The sequence below is a fragment of the Columba livia genome, chromosome 1 (genome assembly GCF_036013475.1).
Source record: "Columba livia isolate bColLiv1 breed racing homer chromosome 1, bColLiv1.pat.W.v2, whole genome shotgun sequence".
Lineage (NCBI taxonomy): Eukaryota > Metazoa > Chordata > Aves > Columbiformes > Columbidae > Columba > Columba livia.
This window is the reverse complement of record NC_088602.1, coordinates 94,735,717-94,760,748: the sequence shown is the minus strand read 5'-3', so window position 1 is coordinate 94,760,748 and position 25,032 is coordinate 94,735,717. Positions and strand designations below refer to the sequence as shown.

The 25,032-nt window shown below is 35.7% G+C and overlaps 1 protein-coding gene across 3 annotated transcripts in view; it reads left to right on the top strand.

Moving 5' to 3' along the window:
• The window catches only part of BRWD1 (bromodomain and WD repeat domain containing 1), a 56,438-nt gene extending 33,506 nt beyond the window's left edge, over positions 1–22,932 (top strand). The window contains exons 30-41 of one of the 3 annotated variants that reach the window (XM_065068114.1): positions 2,961–3,116; positions 3,386–3,506; positions 5,097–5,222; positions 5,873–5,948; positions 7,206–7,250; positions 7,869–8,015; positions 9,155–9,307; positions 9,586–9,755; positions 11,385–11,620; positions 12,761–12,946; positions 13,409–14,386; positions 20,834–22,932. In XM_065068114.1, the coding sequence (XP_064924186.1) occupies positions 2,961–3,116; positions 3,386–3,506; positions 5,097–5,222; positions 5,873–5,948; positions 7,206–7,250; positions 7,869–8,015; positions 9,155–9,307; positions 9,586–9,755; positions 11,385–11,620; positions 12,761–12,946; positions 13,409–14,386; positions 20,834–21,978 (3,539 nt within the window). In that variant the 3' untranslated portion in view covers positions 21,979–22,932. Of the gene's footprint in view, positions 1–1,521; positions 1,610–2,960; positions 3,117–3,385; positions 3,507–5,096; positions 5,223–5,872; positions 5,949–7,205; positions 7,251–7,868; positions 8,016–9,154; positions 9,308–9,585; positions 9,756–11,384; positions 11,621–12,760; positions 12,947–13,408; positions 14,387–20,833 lie in introns of those variants that run through there. The other 2 variants (XR_010473583.1, XR_010473582.1) reach the window with 2 other exon arrangements.
• The last annotated feature ends 2,100 nt before the right edge of the window (positions 22,933–25,032 follow it).

Sequence of the window (25,032 nt, the reverse complement as noted above, 5' to 3'; positions counted from 1 at the left end):
CAGTCTGAAATCAAAATGTGAAATTGAAGTCTTTATACATTTTAGTTCATAGAAAAGAAGTAATCAGCTGGATTTTGGTTTCACACATGCAGAGATTTACTTGAAACATCCAATTTTCTCATCACCAACATCTGTCTCCTCCTAACATACAGAAGCTCTTCTTATTAATCATGAACTGCTTAATGCTTCCCATATATGTTACTGAGAGACAGTTAAAGGCTCACAAGCCTTACATGTGAACTTAAGTTAGGATTTATTTTAGCAGGACAAACTGTATTGATTTATTCCGAATGCTGTATAATACGGTTTAAGATGTTGTTTATATCAGTGTATTAGTTACCACTTCTTCCTCCTATGGAATGAAATACAAAGAGTAGTGTTCTTGACCACTTTAGTTTGACAGCATAAAGGAACTAGAATTCTTGGAATTGCTACACTGGCAGCATAATGACAGAGACATCCTACACTTGCTAGTTTAAATCTGGGTAGTATTTGCTATATCAGAGGAAAATGGTAGCTTCTTTCTTTGATCTAGTAAGTTGTTACTTTGCTGTAAGAGCTTAAGGTTTGATTAATATAAGGAGCTACAACTTTACCATAGGAAAACTTGGAAGGGACACAAAGAAAAGGCAAGCTAAAATCTAGTGTGTCTGTTGTGGACAAGGTCAAAGAATTGAGAACAACATTCTCTGAACAGGTCAAGAATACAGCAGCCACTAGGCTAGAAGAAGAACAAAAATTATCTGAAGGCAGTCTGGAACTCTTTATTTGCTGCTTTTCTTTCCAGGCAGAAACTGGCACTCAGTAGGGAAGAAGAGCTCTTACAGAAAGGTTTTGTGCATTTCTACAGAGCATTATTATATTAGCAATATAGTATAAAATTAGTGAAACCCCCTCTACTTCGCTTTCTCTTCCTTTCTTCAATTGAATGACTTAAAAACCAAATCGAAATTGTATCTCACATTTTCCACTATTCTCTCAAAATATTTCTTTGTTCGGTTAACTAAGATAGATTTATGTGAGAAGGAACAGCACTGAAGTTGGACTAACTAGCACATTGCAACCTTCATTTGTTACCCTTTATATCCAGTAAGCCTAAGTTTTGTCTCATGATTATCAGGATATAGTGTCAGATGTCAAAGTCTTGCCTTGTCAGGGACAATGCTGTGAAAACCAGAAAAAGCTGGTGCATATAGACGTGGAAGTTCAGTTTTCAGCAGCATGTTTAGTAAAACGCTATTGGTGTGAACTGGGTGTTGTATGTATGAACTGTCTATACCTGTACTGTAAGCACTGCAGCCATCCTTCTGGGCATTCAGCTTTCTGTGACCCATTTACTCCTGAAGATTATTCTAGGTGGTCATTTTATATATATATATATATATATAACATGCTGTGAGTTATGTCAAGTCTTCTGTGTCACATATACCAGGATGCTGTAAAGAAAACAAAGCAGAGATCTTGGCGTGCATGTTGAGAAGGACAGAGTTTTGTTTGTTTTAGTCTGTCATTCTGCTTTAGTTGTTACTCCTGCAGGAGAAAATCCCTCTTGAGCGCTTATGCAATGGAGTGCCAGATACCATGTGAGTTCTTCTTGACGCAACCCTGTGTAAGTGTAGAAGCATTACTTGTGCTTTCTCTTAGTGTTGTCTTCAGGAAGTTTGGTTACAGAATTTGTTTTGGCTTAAAGATGAGTTAGAAGGATCATCTAAGTGAGTCACCTCTGCCCCGTCAGCTTTCCATAGTACCTTTTTTTTTTTTACCTGCTTCTTGAAGAGCTGCTTCATCTTCAGTATTATTTCAGGGGACAGCAAATACTGTTGGGCTTTGTCAATGCAATAGTGAACAGAGAACTAGAAATTGTTTAGGTTCATTAAGACTAACCCTGTTCAGCTGAAGGAAAAAGTAGTTTTCTCACACTTAAAAGATCCGCCACTAAAGCTTGGATTTTTTTCTGTACAGTAGTTGTAGCCGAAGTGTATCGAGAATTTGTACGCAGCATATTCATGGATCCTATCCTTTTTCTTGCTTTCATTTTTAATGTACAGACTCTTGGATGCTAATGGAAGTTCTTTCTGTTAATATCTAGCTATAATCCTACACTCTTTACACTGTTGAATTTTATCTGCTAATAAAAGATAATTTATCTGCTGATTCCCATTGTCCTAATTCAGTACACAGAAGTGATGTTGCCTACCTACGGTGTCTAATCAGGAACGTTCACGTGGTTGTTCCTTTTCAAGTGCACAAATGAAATTAAGAACGTAGCTTTTCAAAAATACAAAAGTGCAGAAACTGCAGATATACTAAAACCAGCTTGTGCAGTCAAGGGGGAAAGGCATCCAGGGATGATACATTATGTACTCAGTCATTCTGCATTAGCCAGATTGTGTTAGTCTTAAGAGGCATGACTCTTTCCACAGAACCATAAATGACAGTTTAATATTTCTGCTAGTTTGTACTGCTTTGAAATTATTAATCTGCCATGTTCAAAATAAATATTATTTTTAATGTCCAAAAGATCACAGTTGATAATACCAGGAAGGATGTGACAAAGTATATTGCCTATCTTGCACATATTTAAAGGCTGAGGGCACAAATTGACTCATTAAAGTCAGTTATGATCCTGCAAATTTTAGGGGCATGCATTTAAAACAGAAGCATATAAACAACTCTTCTGAGTTCAAGTCCTCTTCAAGTCTAGTGCTTAAATGAAGAAAGAGTCTTCTGGAGATCCAGAACTGCAAGAAAAAGGCACATAAAGGATATCTTTGCTGTTGTAGTCAGTCTGTGTACTACTTTTTCCTATAGCCTTAGCATCAATCTCAACTTTAAGGCAAGATTTTTTTTTTTGTCAGTTATGAGCATATGAGTATTTAATAAATATCAGTACTTAATAGTTTACCTTCTTGGTTTGCGTTCTAACTTCCTACCCTATCCTATTTGCTATCACTCTTCAGTTGATCAGCCTGAAGAATTAGGAGCTAGTGTTTCTGTAACTTTTGAAGAGGTGGAGAAGCTACTATACAAACCCCAAGAAGGCGAGTGGGGAATGAGATCTCGTGATGAAGCATGTGAGCGGATTATCCGTGGTATTGATCAGCTTCTGACTCTTGGTAAGCATGTCATCTAAGCTTTAGGTAGTTTTCTCCTCACATTACATTTATAAGCAGGTCCCTGAAATATCCATGGCATCCTTTAAAAATTCCCTTCGATAAAGTACTGTGAACGTTCATACATGTTTATGTGCAGTTCTTTCTGTTTGTCTGTGCTGAGATTTTTATATTTTTATACATCACTGGTTTTATCAATAATATACATAGCAATTGAACACCTGGCTCAATTGTCAATTGTCAGTTTAATTAATCTTGCTGTTTCTTAACAGAAATTTCAGCAGCTTTTGCTGGTCCAGTTGACCTGTGTACATATCCCAAGTACTGTACCGTGATTGCTTATCCAACAGACCTGAACACTATTCGGACAAGACTGGCTAACCGATTTTACAGGTTAGTACTAGCAGTAGAAACAAATGAGAGTTTGGCCTTAGGTTTGCCTGTTTTGAGAAAATCTGAACTTTTTTTAGTAAGAAGAGCAATTAACCTTTTTAAAAACGTTCTGAAAACCAATGCTCTAGTACCTGAATTCAACATTACTAGTGTTTTGTAGCAGGGCTCTGATGCCTGATAACTGCAACCTTATTAAATTTTTTAGATCTTAAGGAAATCGATTTCAGCCTATATGGGTACTGTTTTTAGAGTAACAGTAAACACTGACATTCTTTCTTTGAGAAATTCGCTATTGAAAAACAGTAAATGTTGAAAAAAAAAAAAAAAGATACTTCAATCCTGAAGACTTAATTAAGATTTCAAAGTGCTGTACTTCAGTTACTTTGAACTTGAAGAGGGTTAAGCTCTTAAGCACGTATTGCTTTCAGAAATTGGCTTAAACATGGAGGTGAAATGTTAAATACTATCATAGGGGTTTAAAATTATAAAAACTGTACAGTAGAGAGAGGGGGAATAAATTGAACTCTAGAGGTGATAAAGTTTTGATTTGTTGGATGTGCTGAGTATCCGTAGCTCAGAAGAAACTAGGGGATGTTCATCTGGATTTACCTTCTGTATGCCTGTAAATACAGCGAAGAGACATAAATAGCTTTTTTTTCCCTGCGTTAAGACTGAAATAGGGTCTTGGGAAATAGTTTGAAATTCTGTAGGTGAAGAGCTGCAAACTGGGGGTGTCTCTGCTTTGTGATTATAAGGAATTGGAAAAATGAATCATAAAAATGAAATTACATAGTTGTGCTAGCTCATTTCTATCAAGTTACAATTGTAATTTGTAGCAGTTTCTACAAATCTGTCATCTTAGGGTACTGCTTTGACTGGTCAGTTGGCCTCAAAGCAAGGTATCTGAGAGGAGACAGAACAGAACATCATAGCCAAGATGTCCTTAAAAAAGTAACTAGACTAATTTTCTTGTCACTCTTTTAATTGCTTGTGCTTTGTGTTTATTAGTTAAGGATTACTAAGATACTACACAACTTGTGTTCCATTTGACGTCTGATGTTTCCAGAATAAATGTTATAATTTAGAGTGTTGGTTAAATAGTACTTTTTCCCTCTCCTTTTTGAATAAGGTAAAATGTAAGCTTCTTAAAAAATGCATGTGTTTTTTAAAGAATCCAGGAAATCCACAATCCTTGGTATTATTTCAGTGCTGGTTTATAATTTAGTGGTAACAAATATTACTGCAACTAGCCAAGTACTAACTGAATTTTTAAGAGTGAAACCAAAGGGTGCTAGAATTTCACAAACTTTCTGAAGATGATTTATCAACAGTGAGTTGGAAAATGAGTGAGCAAAGATGTGCGTTGTTGGTTTTGCTTCCTTGAGTGCACGTCTCCCTGTGTGTGTACAAGCATACTCCAGTTTTCCACGTGAATGAAAAGTCTGAGACTGGTCTAATGAGAATTAAAACAAATGACATTTTTCTTAATCTAATGTGGACAGAAAATTATTAGACTTTTTTTTTTTTCAGCTTTTAAGCTTTTCAGCTTAGTATTAAAGGTGCAACATTTTTTTTTTTTTTAATTTTAAGGAGAATCTCTGCACTGGTTTGGGAAGTAAGATATATTGAAAGCAATGCTAGGACCTTCAATGAACCTGGGAGTGCTATTGCTAGAGCTGCAAAAAAGATCACTACCCAGCTCTTAAAGTATATCAAGTAAGTGGCATTTTAATCTAAATAGTGCTTAAATATCCTGCTCTTAAGTGGTGGGAAGATATAAGCATCTTTATTGTTTATCCTGCTGCTTTTGATTTCTTACTATTTTTCAATGCACTGCAGGACAGTTGTGTAATTCTTCTTGACTTATTATCCTAACCGGATAAATACTTAAATGTTCAGCAGAGAGACATTTTAACTTTTTCCCTCAGTATCATTCACTGTTATTTATAGTATTAAAATGTCACCTCATAGGAAAGTAGCTCAACCTGTAAAGTAAGTTCTGAGCTGTCTAGCACATATGTAGAAGTTCCTGTTGTAGCTTGTCTGACTTCTTTCAAAATCAAACCTCTCAACTGAATTAAATTAGCGTAGGCAGTCTCCCTGCAGGTAGATCAGATGTGAAGGCCTCTTCCATATTAATAATGCTAATTTTACCCTCTCCCCCTCACTTTGGAAATGCACAGTATTGCAGTTTTTCAGATGTAACATTACTTTGTTAGTATTATAATCATCTTCTGATTTTTCTATTTCATTCTTATTTACTGTCTTGCAGTTTATGTGTAGCTTTTGGTTATGGCTCAGTTATATCTAGGAAATTATAGCTGTGTTTTTGCTATCCAAATAACAGAGATTTAATTGCATTACAGTGATCAGAACTGTACAAACATTTTTGAACTATATAGCACAACAGATGATGAACAAGATTGTCTTGATGCTGATCTGGTAAGCTTTTTTTGTGGATAATTCCAGTAATGTACAGGGGTGAGAAAATGCTACCAGCCTTCAAATGTTTTTAGTAAAATTGCTCAGTTTTTTTAATAGATATTTTTGGGTGTATTTGTACATTTATATAACTAGTATAAACATGGAATGTATTATGAATGTTGGGAGTTCTGTGAGGAGATGCCTTATTAAAATAATTGATTTGTCAATATTTGGTAAGTGTAACAAATATGCATTTCGTACTATGACTGTGTGCTGTCAACTGGAACAACTTTTCTGTTTTTTGTGAGTGGGACTGTACGGTACATTAATATGCTTTAGAAATAATGTAATGTAAATATTTCAAGAGTACATGAATCTGTCTTTTGCCGTATTCTTTATTATATGCATCTGTTTATTTCTAAAATGAAAATTATTATTCATATAGTCATAAATGTTAAAAATTGACAAGCTGTATAACTATTGTATTGATGCTTTGGCTCTCAGTTTCACTATATACCACAATATGAATCATACATCCAATTTGCACACTTCATTTAGCATTTAATAAAGTACATTTATCTTAAATCTGATAGAGGTAAATATGCACTGTTGTTATGCAGTGAATGCTATCTGCAGGGCTGTGTGTTTATTAATAGTGTACCCAGAGCTGCCAGAACTGATGTCTCTTTCACTTTTTGATTTCTGATTTGGCATTTACTACCAATACTTCATAAAGTTCCTAAATAGCTGCTGTCCCTTGCAGATTAATATGTAGGGAAGAAATTACACTGAATTGTTTTAGTTCTTTATTTCACTGCTTCAGCATCACCTTAGTGTCCTTCCACATAATAAGATTTTTCTTTTTACCAAAAGTAACTTGATCACAAGATGTCTTTTCCTAAACTCAGGGCAAGCAAAAATCAGAAAGTTTTATGACATCTGTTATCAGTGACTTGAATTACTGACAAACTTCAGTTACTGAGGTTCAAAGCTGATGGGTATCTTCTCATTGAAATTTCTGATGGTGTTTTTTCCTTTATATTAAGGACAAGTGTGGAATCAGGAATGTTCAGTGGTAGCATCTAGGATCTTGCTTTCCAAGTCTCTCAGATCCTGTGTTGTGTGTTTTCTTATGTGCTTATCTTCTCTTTCATTGAGAGAAATTAGAATAAAAATCAGTTTTTACCACAGTAGCAAAGCTAATGACGTTTTGAACACCCATTAGCTATTTTTTTCACACATCATTTTTAAGATGATTGATTTTATTTTATGCAGGATGATGAAAAATGTCTTCCGAGAACATCATATAGAAGAAGAAAAGTGAGTTGGCTAATTGTTACTGTATATACCTAAATAGGTGGGGCAGGGAAAAATGATTAACAGACTGTATTGAAATGCTGTGATAGTGATGCTTGGTTTTATAACAATCATGGAACCAAATTTTCCTGATGGTATTGGGGAAGAAAAAGCTTTGCTTAAATACATCTTTGCTGTTTTAATGCTTCTATACCTGTTCGGTATAGTTGTCTAGGAAAATCTGACTTTCAAGTTTGATACCAGTGTTGTTCAGTGTAACTGTTTTCAGTTATCTGTATGATAAATAAAAGCATTATTCAGCTGACATGCTTGGGGAAAAATACTTTTAGTGATGGATAATATTCAAATATTTTGAGAATAATTTAGTATTAAAAGGCATACTTTTGTGTGCCTTAGTTATTTAGTACTAAAAAACCTTTTAAAGATAGTAAAAGAAAATTGTATTATTGTCAGAGTTTATTACTAAAGATTACAAAGAAATCTGCTAGTAGTATAGTGCCTTTTTTGTTATAAAATGATATGTTTGGAAGTGTATTTTTCTGCTTCAGAAGTAATTCCAGACAGATTATCAGGTTTTCTTTCTGTATTTCAATAGTGCTTTTTCCTAACTTTTTTCCCAAGGGACGGGGCTTGAAAAAAGGAAAAAACGTGAAAACAGGCTATGATGAAAACTGTTGGAAGAAACAGTGTATGGAACTGGTGAATTTAATTTTCCAATGTGAAGATTCTGAGCCTTTCAGGCAGCCAGTTGATTTGGATCAATATCCTGTAAGTTGTTCTTACTAACCTTATAAGGTGTTTTGTTTTGTTTTTTTTTTTTTTTTCCTCTTAGCATTTGGTACCATAATGAGATCTTTGTATTGCTTTTCGAGGTATTTGTTCTCTTTTATGGCTTTAGTCCCAAACCATTGAAAGAAATTTGCTTTCCTCTGTGCTTAGAACTATGAGCTGTATGCTCAACCACATCAACATAACTAACATCCAGCAAAATATTGACACACAACACAACACAACTGTAGAGCAGCAGTGGTGCCTAAAAATATCCTGATATCTTAAATATTATTTGAAACCACTCACAAACTCTTTTGTTTGCTTTCTTACTGTCCCTTATAGGGAAATAATTCTAGATAAATCTGTATGTTCTTAATGAAAACTAGTTTCTTGAAAGACAGTCTACAAAACCTGTTTAACTGAGCCTGAGCTATGAATCTGATTCGTTCCATCTCTTTCTCTTAGCTGTTCATGGTATTCTTCCTAACTCTTTGATCTCTTTTTGTCTAAAAATCAAAAAAAAACTTTCAAGGAAAAAAACTTCTTGACAAGCAAACAAATGTTTTCCTATGGACTTCACATCTTGAATTTGGGTCTCACTTCAGGTTTTAGAACATCTTGTGATTCTGTAAAACTCATTGACAGGAGAGAAAGAGGTATTTTGAATTGCCTTTTTTTTTTTTTTTTTTTTTTTTAATTAAACCAGATCAGTTTTTCTCATAGTAAAATGCATCAGGGAAAGGATTGTGTTGATTTACAGCAGTCTCATTTCTCATAACAATAAAAATGTTGACTTGCATGTTATTGGGGAGTTTTTATTGAGGAAGCTCAGGAGAACTGATACTGAAAATCTGCATGTGCGAGCTTGTGACACTGTTATCAACTCATGATCCTTCAGAAATTCTGAAGACTGCCTTGAAAATGAGCAAGAGTTTGTAGGGGATAATGTAGTAGAGACTTTAAATCAGCTAGTCTCAGCAAAAGCATTGCTGTCTGTGGTAGTTGCTTCTGTTTTCAGGTGATGGTTAAGATAATCTGCGGTTATTTCAGCTACCATTAAGTTATAGAAATAAAATTCAAAAGTGTCGTTTTGCCTTTATACCTTCTTGAATCTTTTTGTCATGTGTTTTGTCTAGGATTACAGACATATTATAGACACTCCAATGGACTTTGGTACAGTGAAAGAAACTCTGGAGGCTGGAAATTATGACACTCCAATGGAACTGTGCAAAGATATAAGACTAATATTTAGTAATGCAAAATCTTATACTCCAAACAAAAAGTCAAAGGTAGCTGTTAATATTGGGGATTTTATACTTCTCTTAATGAAATGAGGTATTATTTTGGAATTAGTCATTTATCAGTACTGTTGATAAAGCTGCTGGTTGGATGGGTAGTGGGGAGAAGTATGACCATAATACTTAGTATATTAATTTCTTGTTTATTTAGTGCTACATAGGATTGCATGCTATGCATTTTCTGTTTCTTTCCTATACAGTTTTTCATTTTTGAAATGTTATTCTTGGATGAAAGGTTCTGTTTTTAATATAAGCACTTCCTTACCTAGATTTATAGTATGACCTTGAGATTGTCAGCACTATTTGAAGAGAAAATAAGAAGAATTGTTTCAGATTTCAGAAATGGTCAGAAACAGAATGAAAAGCTGCGAAGAAACCAGAGGTATACTAGAAGATATCATAATCAAAGCTCAGTGCAGCATCCTACCAAAATGCTCAGGTAACCACATTATGCAGATGTAGAGATACATCTCAGCTGACTAATATTCAGGTTGACTGTCATGTTTAGTCTGTGAAGAAGAGAACAGCTAGCATACTAAGTAGTTAGCTAACTTGAGCAAGACTTTTTATAATTATTTCTCTTGCAGAAGGAAAGACATGCAAAAAAAGTGGGGATTTTGTAGTATAAAACCATCAGTGAAACAGCAAAAGGACTGAAGGGTAGAAAAAGGCTGGGTTTTTTTGCTTTTATTGTTTTTAAATATTTCAGTCAGGAAATCAATATTTAATCTGACGGAAATAATGAGGAATGAAACAAAGATTTACATGCTGTATATATTACAAAGATAACAAAGCAGCTTATATTACATCTTTTACTACATACAGAAGAAAGTCCTATGGAATTTATAGAAATTTTCACTTACTGTGGCATTCTGTTGGTGGCTAGATATGCCTTTTCTCTTTTGAAGGAAAACAAACTGGTTGACATGATTGACTCATTCCTAATTTGCATATGGGATGGAGCGAGACAAAATACAAAAGCTAAACTTGGTAAATTGTTGAAACTGAGCTTATACCTTTCTGCTACTGTCCAGCCTTTCTTCGCTGGCAATCAAAGAATAGGAATAAGAGTTTTAAGAAAAACAATCTAAGAATGTATTTCTTTGCCATATTTGTCTTCTCTTAAAATTTCAGTGGATTATTTCTATGATTCTACATTTTCAAGTTCTATTATGCATGGATGTTGGATTACGCTACAGGTGTTCTTGGCAATGAGCTTTAAAGCTTTACTGGCAGTATTTCTTGCGTTCTTATTTCTTCCCAGAGAAATAAAGGAACACGCGTCAGGATAGGCAGCCATTTTCTTTTGAAACTACACGTCTGCTTGTATCTCAGGAATTCTTTACAAGTCAGTGGTGCTCAGCAGGATTGGGTTTGGGACTATTTGGAAGAGTATGTGGATAGCAAAGAGCATATACATCCAGTGTGCGTAGATGAACATCTGAAAACCTGTGACTGTAAGGAAGCAACTGACAAAACAGGAGTTTTAAATGTGGAAATAAGTGACTTATCAGAACTGTGTATAGCACTCTAGCATGTATAGTAAGGAAAAATTGAATCAGTGAGTTTCTGTGCAAACACGTGTTTTGCTTTATACAGTAAACTTTCTCTAAAGATACACCTTCTTTGTTTCTTTGGAACTCAGTTTATTGTGGAGCAATGTTAGTATGCATAACACTTAGTTTGAGGCTTGTATGCAATTAACAAGAGATTGGGAATTCAACAGAAATTGAGGCTGCTGTTGCAACCTTCTCATAAACAATAAGAGGACCTTGGTTTCTAAAAGGCATTCAGTATTAACTTCTTTGTTTCTCAGAACAGAGTGTGTCTCCCCTTGTATAACTTCACTATTAGTTTAATGAAAGTACTGAATTCTTATCCCTGTCAAAGTTAAAATTGTCCCACACCATGTTAGCTCACAAATCTACCTACCCTTCCATAAATCTAAAATCTTGGGGCATACAGTTAGATAAGCTTTCACAGAGAAGTAATGTTAAAATACTTAATTGCTATTATTTCTTCTAGTTTTACAACCTCTGCTGCTTTTATTTCTCTCTCCTTTCACTAGAAATTTGAAGCAGAAACCATTGAAGTCTCAGGCAAAAATTGAATCTGAGCAGGAAGATTCTTTTACTCAACCTACCTCAAGGAAAGCTGCCTGTGTTGCAAGCCATAAAATGAATGCTGGCAATTACAACCACAGTTCCTCTGGTGAATCCTCTGATTCTGAATGCCTGGCATCCTTTGAAAGGAATGGAAAAGCTAGATCCACAACACTAACAAACTGTTCTGCATTATCATCAGGTCAGAAATAGAATTGTTTCAGATGAGGATTTTCATCTTGGTCTTTGCCATGACTTGCCCATTAATATTTCCTTCCTTTTATAATTTGCATAGGTTGCAATTGCATTCTAAATTGTTAAACAAGGGTTGCATTTTTAATGTAATTTATTTTATTTGACAAGATTTTGATGCAGTTTAGTTTTTTTTGTGTAATACAGAATTTTGTGTATTTTAATGAATTTTGGACACTATGTTATTGAATATTATAAAAATATCTGTACTAAATATAGACATTTCTACTTTAAAATCCCATAGAATGCAGCAAGCTTACTGAACTTTTAATGAAAAAGCTTGTGCCCAAGCAGGAATCTGTCAATAGAATAGTCTGTGTCTTAGACACAGAGCTGTCTTGGTTGTGCATATTTTTTGCAGTCAAGTGGATGATACATTTTTTTTGCAGCTTTTATATGGGGATTCCCAACAAAGCTGAACTGAGTAAGACTGATTATAAGAAAAAGTTCTCCTACTAACTACATGGTTATTTGCTGCTCTCAGGTCTTACCAAATAGAATAACAGAATTTCTTCATTTCAAGCAGCTGTTTTAGGAAAGTGGCTATAATAAACTGATGTCTTGTATTTGAGAGGGAAATGTAGTGTATTTGATAAATGGTACTATATAAAATACCAGTTGTACACCTATATATATTACATAAAAATGGTCATCCAAAATTAGCAAATAACAGAAGTTCCATGAGACATAGCAACCTTCCTGTCTAATTGTTTTTTCCCTACACCACACCTCAACAAAAATTCAGTTTCTATCAAAGAATAACAATACAAGTCCTGATTTTAAAAAAGTCTGTCAGAGTATATTTTGTGTATGTTTTTTACATGCTTTTCTCTTATTTGGGAACAGCCATGTTATTTTACTTGAAACTTAAATACAGGTTAAAGAAGTTTTCTGTCAGTGAACACTAATATGGAGTGGCCTATTTTTTAGATCTGTCAGTTTCATACATGTAAGACATTAAGGCATGAGGGTGTATTGTAAGATAATATTGTAAGGAAATATTGAAGATTTCCTGGATCAGCAAATTGTAGCTCTTAACTGGAAGCTGACTGTATGTTTAGAATTCTGATTGATTTGTTTGTTTTAACAGAAAGTGAAACAGAAGGTTCCTTGGTTTCGTCGTCTACTTCCTCTTCATCCTCTACAAGTAGCTCAGGAGACAGCAAAGAAAGCTCTGTGGCTCTTGCGTCACCTCCACTACAAAATGGTGTATGTAGAAGAATGAACAGCAATCGTAGGATAACTAGAAATCGAGCTTCTCAGAGAAAACAAACAGGTAAGATTTGAGTAGTTTTGTTGTGACTGGTAAATAACACAAGTGTTTATATAACTAAATATAATTAGTATTTTAAAATTGTTGTGTATGTAAGATACCAGCTTTTTGTTGGTGGTAGTTCGGAAGCTCTCAAAATACTACAATCAACTTTTTTCAGTACTTATGGGTGGAGAGCAGAAACCAAAAGCCTAATAAGAGGGAATGTCTTGTGTCAATTTTTAATGTAAACTGAAGTAAAAGCAGTAATTCGTAAAGAAGTTCTAATTGTCACAAAACTGGAATGAATGGAAAATTTCTGACATGGCTAAATAATTTCTCTTGGCTGACAACAAATGCACATAACTATTACGAGGAGTGTATTTTGTTTGTCATGTCTGTGAGTTGAACCTGCTCCAGGCTTGACAAGACTTAAGCAGCTGCTGGTTTTATATTTAAGATGCTAATCTCTCATTTCCGTTACAGGAGCACTTCTTCAGGAGAATGAGAATACAAGAAAAACTGTCAGAAAAAAGTTATATGTCAGTGACTCTGAAAATATGTCGGCGGTGACATCTGGATCAGGCAGTAATAGTACTGGTAGACACAGAAAAACTCCACGCAGAAGTGCTGCTGTGGCTGCTAATAAGTTAAGGCTAATGAGCGATGTGGAGGAAGAGGTCTCAAGCTCAGAAAGTATTGGCATTGGCTGCAAGAATAGGAAACTGCCTCACCGAAATGCCTCAGCTGCAGCCAGACGAATGTTACTGGAGGGGTCTGAGGATGATGTAGGCTTAAAGTCTGAAAGTGAAAAAGAAATAGAAGAGCAGCTTACCAAGAGGAAAGTTCTTTCTCAACCTGGTTCATCTGCTGCACGAAGAAAATTTGTTAGTGAATCTGAAAATGGAACTTCAGATTCTGAGACAAACACACAGATGAAGCAGAAAACCTGGCAAAGCAATGGTCATAAACAATCACGTGGGACAGGCTATTCTGTATCTCCCAAAATGAGAAGTCCCACTCCAGACTTCTCAGAGGAGGACTCCAAAAGCCATAATTCAGAGTATGGGAGTAGTCAAAAAGCTTCTGACAAGTCTACATCTGCACATAATAAGCCTGCAGAGAGCAACTCTGAGGATGAAGTGGATTCTGAGTCAGGTAGATGGAATGGCAGAAAAGCAACTGGTCTAGAGCTTGTTCCTTTAAAAAAAGCAAAAGTCTTGAGTGATTTAGAGGACACAGCAGAATCTGAAACAGAAGACAGAGAGGATGGGAAAAGTTTTATCTCAGAGAGCTTGGTGCCAACTAAAACTGCAAAGAGTTCAAAATCTGGACCTGGTGCCAGTTTCAATCAGTCTTCTGATACAGAATCTGAGACAGATTCCAACAATAGCAATTATTGTGAAACTACTTCAAAAACAAAAAGGAGGAAGATAAAAGGAAGAACAAAAATTGTTAGAAAAGGTAAAATTTTTGAAGTTAATGCATCTGACTGTTGATATTGACTAGATGGAGACAAGATTAATGACTGCATAATGGCTGGGAGGGTTTGGACTCTACACAGTGTAATATTGTTCCTCGTTGTTCTAAAATAATTATAAATGGGGGAAGTAAAATGGTGAGCTACAATGACGATGATGATGACAGTGTCTAGAAGTCTAGACAGGTTTGGAACTGAGAGGTTACCAGACACAGCACTGAGAGAAACCTATTTGAGTTTGGTGTAGTTCTATGGTATTGAGAATTTGGATTGAACGCTGGTCGTTCTTGTGCAATTCAGGCAATACATTTCTCTATGAAAAACTTACGATTATCTCATGATTGTTCTTTCCATATTTAACTTGCACTTGCTTATCAGTGTCGCAGTATATAGTATTTAATGCTAAAATACCTATTCTGAAATAATATTACTGTGCTTACATGACAGTTAAATTTGAGAAACACTGGCTTTCAGGGTGTTGGCACAAAACTAAGCAGTGTTCTAAAGGATGCTGTGGATGAGTTCTATGGTGTGCAGCTCAGGGTAGCACAGAATCTCAAAAGGAGCAGTACAGCTCTCTCTGTCCTATTCCTTGTTTTGAGAATTTCAGCAATGAAAAAAACCCCTTTGTTTTGTAGTCTTGTTACCTTGAGCTTGTGGGTAAAGCAATAGTTCTTACTGTAGATTATCTTAATTTTCTGTTGAAACTTTCTGTTTTAAAGCAGACTTACAGCCATTATTATTTTCAGTTGAAGGAACTTTATTTTTTTTTTGACTGAAAGATGTTGTAATTTTTCTTCCATGGTGTACACTGGAAGCTGGAACTTGATTTGGCTTTTGGATTTTATTCTGTCAAGTGATGTGTAGTGTCCTTAAGACAGAGAGGCACTTTGGTGCTGCATTGGTTATGTTTTGATGCGTGTCTGGCTTTTCTCAGTTTTATTATAACATACAGGGGTTTGGATGGTTATCAGGGTGGGGGGGGGTGGATTTTGTATGGGGAGGTGCAGTGGTGACCCTGCTGTTCCTTACTTGCTTTAGTTTCCTAAGTGTCTAAGCAAAGTTGTAACTCATTGAAGCTTGATGGCACTTTCTAGTTATATTATCATGCTGATAAGACACTACAGAGAAGATCTGTGTGAAGCAGTTAACGACAGCTAACTGAAGGACAGAAATTCCAGATAGATGCAGATGCAAGATTTTACCATTCCACTTGTTTCAAAAAGTTTAGTTCTTTGTGCCTTTTTTTTTCCCCTCCACCCCATAATTCTGTCTGTCACTCAAATGTTTGTGTGTGCTGGCTGACACGTTATGATTTGGACATTCATATTTTGGGGTTTTTTAAAGTGTATTAGAATTATGTTAAGTTTTATTAAAACAGGGTCTGTACATAAAGTGTCTTCATATTGTTAGGGGATTGGTCCTGACTTAGAATTTGAAAGACTGTTCAGAGGTTGGTGTTTTGGTCTAATCCTTCCAAACCTGTCACTGGATCACAGAGACCAGATTATGAACCTCTAAAAACTCCTTAGGAATTTAAACTGTGTTTGGGGCTGTTTTGTTATTTGCTTTGGGTGGTTTTGTTTTGTGGGTTTTTTTTGGTTGGTTGGTTTTGGGTTTTTTGTTTGGTTGGCTTGTTTGTTTTTTGGGGGGAAGGGAGGGTAAAACATTGTGAAACATCTTGAGCACTCTTTAAAGACTTGAGAGAATACCCCTAAGTGGCAATAGACCTAGCCTGCATCTAGATCATTAGCTTTTACTATATCTAACCTTAATGAAGTGCAGGTTTAACATAGCATTTATTTTTATTTAGGTTATATAGATTTTGTTTTGTTGTTATGGTGCAAAGACTAATCTTTCTCAGCAGTGTTCCTCACCCACCTCCCTCAAACAAAGCAGTCTGCATTGTTTAGCCTTAACACATGGGTTTACAGGAATTTAGTGCCTTGCAAATAGTTAATTATCTTTAAGGAAATTAAAGGAAAAAACAGTACTCAAGCTCAAAGGCATGAGTTGGTTGCCTTTTTTACATACCAAGCACACACAGCAGAATTAAATGTTTCTGGCTCACATAATACTTGATCAGAGTTGAAGACTGTAATGTTTGGGAGCAAAAAATCCTACCTGTTTTCAGTTACTTCCTACATCATTAATTTGGCAATTGAGGAAAGAGTGAGCTATCTTCAGTACTGCTTTATAAGATAGTAAAATTTTTGTGTCCAAGCTCCTTACTTTTCAGCGTTCAGTGTCAACTGAATGCTGCCTTGCTGAAAAAATTAAGGTGAGGGGCAAGGATTACTTTTGATAGCATATATTTCTTTTTATTCCAGACTGAGTAATTTCTAACAGCCTTGTAAGTTTGATTGTATTACATTTTTGTGCCCTATCAGGTAGTAGCTTTGGTACACACTTGTAATGCAGTGGTTTAAGAATCTTGAGAAGAAAATTGTCTCTTAAGATCAATCTGTCTTGACAGTTTTCTCACAAGGAATACATACTTCTTTTGTACTAAAAAGGCCTTAGTATTTATAGCTGCTAAACATACTGAAAACATTTCTTACTGTTTTAATATTAGCAAGGTGAAAGGATGCCGGATGGACCTGAGGAGCAACAATAAAGAGCTGCTGAGTTCTGTAATTGGTTATTGAACTCCAGACTTGTCCGAACTAAATTGCTGTAGTCACTTTCTATTTTAAAGCTTAAGAAAACTGGGAGGAGGGAATCTTTTAATAGCTTTATGGAACTGAATATCTTACTTGAATGTGCTTCCTGACAAAATCTGTGAGTCAAATATTAAACTTTTTGGTGTTACTAGGAGAAGATTGGAAGAGACTTTTAATGTGACAAAAATGGAAGGTATTTGTACAAATACTTAATCTAGTGGGAATTTTTAGCTTTTGGAGTAGGTAATTGGTAATGTTTCCCTTATCAATCTTGTCTAACAGCTCATTTTTAAGGGGAAAGCAAGACTGGTTAATGTTAAAAACTTTTTGTGTAAACATTCCTTGTGAATAATGTAGAAGCTGTCACACTGGGTAGCCAACACTGAGCTTTTTGGATTGTTTGGATCTCCTTGCAGAGTCATCTGCCAAAAGGGCTGAGTATACCATTAACTTAGTAAAAAAACCTTAATTTTATTATCCCAGTAGGTACAGAACCAGGATGGTTAAAGACAGAGGGCCAAGTTTGAGACTTCTTTCATGTGAAAGGGGAATATATCATTGTCCTATACAATGTTCCTTATAGGCGAGTAACTTTCAGATGTTTAGTTTTCTTTACATCGAGTTATTCCCCATGTTGTTTTATTGAAATGTTAGTTGTCCTGTATATGAACTGATAGCTAGCTTTGGACAGTGTTTACTGTAAAAACACAATATTTATTTTCCATTTCAGTTTATCCAGTCTTAAATATGGGATATTACCACAGATAGTCACATAATTATTTTTAAATTAGCAGATGCCCTTTCTAGCTCATTTTTCTCAACGGTCAGTAGATGCAACAACAGATTGTGCTGTTAGCACAGCCTAGTTTACTGTGTTTTACCAAACTGATGCATGTCTTGCTCTTTTCTGAAGAGGCTGACAGTAAATAGGAAGCTAAACTTGTTTGTACTTCTAAAAGTTATTGTTAGGTACTGCTGGAGATGCTTTTATTTAATACATAAATATAGGCACATATGTATTTATATAATATCTGTTTTCAAATAAATACATATTTTCTCTCTGTATATATTTACTACGTGGTTAATCAGCTAAGCAATTTATGTGGAAACTTTGTTTTGTGCTGTGTTTATTTTTAATACATATCTTGATATAGGATATTTTCATATATAAAACATAATCTATGTAGTGCTGTAATATGTATTCTATATTATATAATATTTATTCTAGATTATGTAGTACATTTTTGCATACATGTATATTTAAAAACAAACAAAACCCAACCAAACGCCAAAAAATAACACTACTAAAGCAAAGCTTCGACATAAATTGTTTAGCTGGTTAGTAGGTGCTGGGAAATAATTTGTGGACTGTAGTACACCCTGCAGGTGAGCTCACTGGAGTGGTGGATGAATATTCCTACTCAGTATTGAAGCCTGGACTTCCAGGTTTAGGGTTTGATGACATGAGCTCTTGCATTCTGTCTTATAAATTAGCTGCTGAAACTTCGAAAATATGCATAATCTGTTTATTATGATAAAAGCTTTGCTCAAAACATCTATCTATAAACACCTAAGCACCTATCTCTGTGGAAAAATTGGCTCAAATAATTGTGTGCATGCTTTTTTCTTCAGCTGCCTTTCTTGGAATAGTTCCAGGTGATGTCTTTCAGTTTCAAACATTTACTTCTCCAGGCGGCCAAAGGGGATCAAGTGAGCATTAAGGCCGGGCAGTCTTTTCTAGCTTTCCAAACTGCCCTTCTGTAACACAGGTGTAGCTCGGAGCAGATGTAGGGGAATCTCTTAATCCTGGAGTTGGGTTGTATGTTTCCACACTTAGTAAGTGGTCAAAATGTCTCTTTGTACCAGTAACTTGTGTGCTGTCGTTTGCCACTACTAGTATGTTATGATGTATCGTTACATTTAATTAGTATTTTCCTGTTTCAGGTCTAATTCACAGTGTTAAAGCTCTTTACTACTGCCTGTTCAGGTTTGCCTCATAACAGCTATGAGTAGCAGCTATATGTTGTGTATATGTCTACTTGATAGTACTGGAGGACAGTGTATAATTTAAGCCTTAGCTCTTAATTTTTTTAATCAGTGAATTGGTTTGCCTTTTTTACAGCATGATGCTGTATTCCGCAGAAATAGGTTATGTTTTGGCCATAAAATCACACAGTACCAATAGCAACAGTAGTAGTGTTCATGTATAATTTCTTAAAACTGTTAGAAAAGAGGGTAAACTAATTATCTGTTGGAAACCTCAAAATAGGAATAAACTTGAGTAGTACATAAAAGGATTTACATTGAAATAATGACCAGATTTGGTATCTGAAGAGATTTTTAATATTGGTACTCAAGCTGGACATCTGAATTCCTGTTTCGTAACTTTTATTGTTTGTTTTTTTTTTTTTTTCTATAATACATCTTTTCTGCATTTATTCTGTTTGGAATTTAGGGAAACTGTTGCCCTATTCATACCTTATAGGTGAGGAATTAGGGAATGAGAGTACAAAAGAGCTGCCATGCTAACACGTCTGGCTAAGCTGATCAGAAGGAGCAGGGTATTGAACCTTACTCATTTTTAAGTCTCAGGCTGGTGTTCTGTGTCTAGGTGGCTGTCATTCTCAGAAGGCATTTGGCCATTCGTAGTATAAACAAAGTTATCAAGACAAGCTTGTTTCATCCCTCTGTAAAGGAAGACGAGAGAGCATGCCCTCTCTAAACTCTGCTTGCTTCCATAAACTTCTACTTGAAAAGATATGTAGTTGCTGAGCATTACACAATATGCAGAGCAGCTGCCATGATTTTTTTTTTTCCCCTCTGTTACCTGAATACAGGTAGAGAATTGTTGAAAGTAATGAGATAAAGCTAGAATAAAATTGACTGATATCAGGAGATAATAGGCTAATATAATTTAGGGGCTTTAATGAAGCACATGTTTATCCACTTCACTCATAAAATCAGTAACAGCTACAGAGAAATAAAGGTGGACAATATTCTCGGGAAAACTAACTTTGCAAAACACTTTTCTGCTAAAATAACAATTTTTTTTAAATCAAGTCTATGCAAATAAATTTACTTCAGGAACTTCTGCTTTTAATTTTTATTGATACCTGTGAGTAAAACTGTTCTATTTAGAAGGTAAAAGTTTAAACCATTTATCTTTGTAGCATCATTCATGTTATTTACAGACCAAATATTTGTTTTCAAACCCAGCATAAACAAGTGCTATATTAAAAATACTGAATGGAAGATTCATTATTAAAAGCAGTCTTACTGTTAAAGCTGCTAAGGAACTGAACCATTTAAACGTTTTTTATGTATATGAAATGATTCTAAAGTTAAGAAATCTATCTGGGGTTTGTGTCTACATAAAATATTATAAATTCTTTTTTAGAATTCAAAGGTCTAAAATGTGTAGTAATTCATTTTGAAAGTTAATTCTAGTAAGAAAATGATAGCTTTTAATGATGGCAAACAACTTCTTTCATATTACTAATACTTCTAAGTTCAGTAATTTGTAATTTCTAAGCTAATTACTAGAGTGATACTAAAGAATATTACTTTTGAACACTTCCATTATCTCAAAGCAAAAGTCTGGGACTGCCTGACTATTTTTAGTAAAGGCTTAAGGCAAATTGTGCATAACAGTTGAAATCAATAAAAATGCTTTTGTGTATTTTATTAAAGGCAGTAGAGTTTGTGCCTAATAGGTTTATTTCAGGAATATAAGTTACTAAAAAGAACTTTTAAATCTTTATTTTGTAGAATCAACATCTGAAGAGACTGGACAAAGTGGAAAAGTGCTCAGGAACAGGACATGTATTATTAACTACAAGAAACACATAAAGCTGTCTAATGTAACGGAGAAGAAAAATCCACGCAGATGTGCCACTTTAGCAGCTAATAAGATTAAGATAATGAGTGATACAAAGGAAGAATTATCAAGTTCAGAAAGCATTTACACAGTAAAAAAGAACAGAAGGCAGCTTCATGGCAATGTGTCTGCAGCATCCAGGAAGAAACTGATCAGCAGCTCAGAGATCGATGCTTGCTTAAAGTCTGATGATGAGAAAGAACAGCTTTCTGATAGGAAAAAACTTTCCTGCCCTGAATCATCTGCTCCTAAAAGAAAATACATTAGTGAGTCTGAGAATGAAAAAACAGAATCTGAGGCAGAGATGCAAGCAACTCAAAAGCAGAATGATGACATCCACAAGCAGGTACACAAAACTATCTGTGCTGCAGCTCTTAAAAATTTTGAATATGACTCCTCAGAGGAGAATTCCACAAACCACAAGATGGAAAATGGGAGAAACTGGGGAAATTCCAGTCAGTCAGCTTCAGCCCACAACCATCATATGAGCAACTCTGAAGAGGAGGTAGATCCTGACTTAGCTAAAAAGGAAACTAAAAATATCAGAGAAGTATCAAAGAAATCTAGAGTTCCTTTCAAAAGATCAAAATTATTGGATGACTTCAGAGAAACAGCGGAATCTGCAACAGGGGGGAAGAAGGATGAAAAAAGATCAGTATTGGAGAATGTGGAAGCACCTGAGACTGCAGGAAGTTCAAAAGCCAGTTTCCATTGTTCTTCTGATTCAGACTCTGGAACTGATAACAGTATCTATAGTGATGCCACAGAAACAAGGAAGAGGAAGAGGAAAGCAGAAGTTGTTAGAAAAGAAGTTACCAATTCCAGCTCACTTAAGACTTCTAGAAGACCCCAGCGAAGGAAACGCTGGAAACCTAACCAAGAAAATGACTCTGAAGATTTGGATTACACCAAATATAGAAGAGCTAATCGGCGTTCTAAGATAAGAACTCGGAACGGTGGTAGACGGACTGTGAGATATGACAATTGTGATGATGACGATGACAGAGGTTTAGATGATACAGATTGCGAAACGTAACCTTAAAAGGAAAAGCCAGCCCACTTTTTTTTTTTTTTTTTTTTTAATGGTAATAGCACTAGAACTCATGATGGATGCTGGCTCTTCTTTGTCCTACATTTCAGGGAATATATTTATATTTTTCTATGAAAAAGTTATGAATGTGATTAGATGATGACTTTCTCCTTTTCATATTTTGACTTGCACTTGCCTGCCCATGTAGCAGCATTTAGCACAGATGCCAAAATGTGCCTCATTATAGGGGCAATTTTTTGTCTTTACTGGTATTTTATTACATATAACAAGAGTTTAAAAAATGTTAGAACACTGCACAACAGGTTAATAGCAGTATGTTGAGTATTATTATTATGGGTGCTGCAATGGAATACTACCTAGGTCATACAATGTTCAAGAACAGATTTCAAACATCTCTAATGCTCTATGAAATTATATACAATAGTAACAGGCTTATAAATAATACTGTACACTCTAAACATCTGGCAGATGCTAGCATTGCATCAAAAAAGTGATGAATGGTCACTAGGATAAATCTTCACAACATGTATTAGTACAGATGTTAAATGTTCTGTACTTCCATTATTGAAAACATGCAACTCTAGAACCAGTTACCAGTGAAAAAGTGTATTTGCCAATTAAAAAGGCATATTGGTGCTGGTGAAAAGAGAGTTTATGCTGACAGGTAGTACTATCATAATTAATGTGACTTCTATACTGTAAACTTAAGAATATGAAATGCAGGTGAACTCTTGGGCCTAAGGGTTTTTGTGTGTTTTCTTTATAAAATAGAAAAACAAACAAAACACTTGTTCTGTTTTCTTTATGTGGGAAGAGCTTGAGGTACAGGGTTCTTACATTCCAGACCTTATTTGCTACATTTCTGTTGTTCTTCCATATTTAAACTTCTAAGTGCTTTATTGTTAGACTTTGCATTGATTAAACTTTACCAGTTTCTAATTATTGCAGTATATCTCCTGTTTTAGAAATGTTTGAGGTGGCTCGTGTTGACAAGCAATAATTCTTGCATAGATGATAGGAGAAAATTTCTCCAGGAATAAAGTATAAATTCTTGGTTGGCCATGTATCAATTATGAGAACGCATAGCACCTCTCTACTCTTAACCTTGCTTTTCCCTGGAGCTGTGCTGGTGGAAGCCCTACCATTGCTGCCTTCAGCCTGGTACCAGGATCTCCTCTTCTTTACTGCTCTCTGCTATAGGTTTCCTCCCTCTGCTTTCCTGGCTCCCTTTCTCACGCTTGATAAGACTTTGTGATTTCTGATCTCGTCATTCAGTAGGAGATGCGTTCGTTGGAACTGAAACAGCAAGTTTGTGAATTAGTTTTCCAGCAGAAGGGACTGGTAGTTAGCATCTAGAAGGGTTTTGGAAAAAGGAAGGCTAGTGCAGCTGCATAATCACAGCCACCAGTGCCAGAATTGCTTGTACAAATGGAAGCGATATAATGGAAAAGGGAGTCTCACACACTGCTTACCAGCAGTTAGTGGGAACCACTTCTCCAGCAACTTCGCTGACATCGTGTGCCAAAAAGGTGTATTTGGTACCTAGACTGTTACGTCAGTATAAAAAACACTTTTTGTTTTTTCTTAAAAATTCTACATGAAGTCCAAAAATAACTTAGTTTATATCATTCTTGCCCCAGGAAATTTCTTTATTTGAAGCATAGTCCTTAGTATGATAGGGCAGAATTTTGTAAAGTCAAGTTACGTGTTTATCTGAGTTCTTGAAGTTGGTTTCTAAAGTATGAACACATTTGTGTTTAGTGATGAAATTTTGAGGTGGCTTTGTGTATCTTACCTTTTAGGGGCAACTTTGTTACAAAAGAGCAAGTCAATGGGTATTTTTATATTATCCATAAACTGAAGCAGCTGCTTATGATCAATGTTCTATGGAGTATAACCTCCAGTATAGGAATAAATACTGGTGTAAGACCTCTTCAGTGAACGTCAGGAGTTTTTATTAATCTTACATTTAAACAGCTAAAAGTAGGCTGCTAGGTTTCCATTTCTAATTCAGGCTTAGATTTTAAAAATACTTTCTCGCCCTTTTTTCACATGCTGTATTCTCTGTCATACTGCGGTCATATACTATGTGCTCATAGCGATCCCTGGCAGCTGGGAGGAGGTTCTGGTCTCTACTTACTGGCTGTGTGACTGAAACACGTTCTCAGCAAAGACTGGTTTGCATTTCCTAATTTTATACACAGAGACAGGTTGTGAAGAACCAGTAGAAAAAGATGTGATTAAACTGGAAAGGGACTTATGTTACTCTTCTGCCCTCTAAGAGTTTGATTTTTATTTCTTTTTAATGAGCATGCTTCCTCTTGCCAGAAATGGCTGGTGTCTTGCAGAAAGCAGTTCTGTTATGTTCCTGGTAACTTTAATCCTTCGGCCTTCTTTATTTGGTGTAGCTGTACTCAGGGAAGTGATGCAGTAGACCTGTAAAAGTAGTAGCTTTGTTTAAAGCTGCTTAATGTGGTGCATTTGTAAACTGTTGTGGTTTGGGTTTGTTGTTTTTGTTTTGTTTTGTTTTTGTTTTTTGTGGTATGGTTATGGTTTTTTGTTTGGTTTTTGGGGAGGTGCTTTGTTTTAAAGCAGGACCTTAATCTGGGATAGTGAACAGGCTAATGAGCAGCATGAACAGAGGAAGATAATAGTGCAGCACAGGAGTGTTAGGAGAATCGAATTATTTAGTATTAAAGACTTTTTTTTTTTTTGGTCCGCTTCTACATGTACATCATAAGTAAAGCTATACCTCAAACTGTAACGTCACTGCACTCTTATTTGCACGTCTGGTATGTTTAACCTTGCTGTATTTGGGCTTCAGTCCGTGTGTCCCCCGGGGGCTTCCGCGTTCGGGGGCTTTCCTCGTTCCTGGGCTGCCCCGTTGTACCGAAGGCAGAGAAGCCCAACCCGTGCCCTGCCGACCAGCGGCGGGGGAGCAGAGGCTGCGCCTCCCTGCTGCGGGTCCCCCGCCTTCACCCCGCTCTTCTTAGATTTCGCCGTGCAGCGGTACGGGGCTTGCAGCAGGGACGGGGGAAC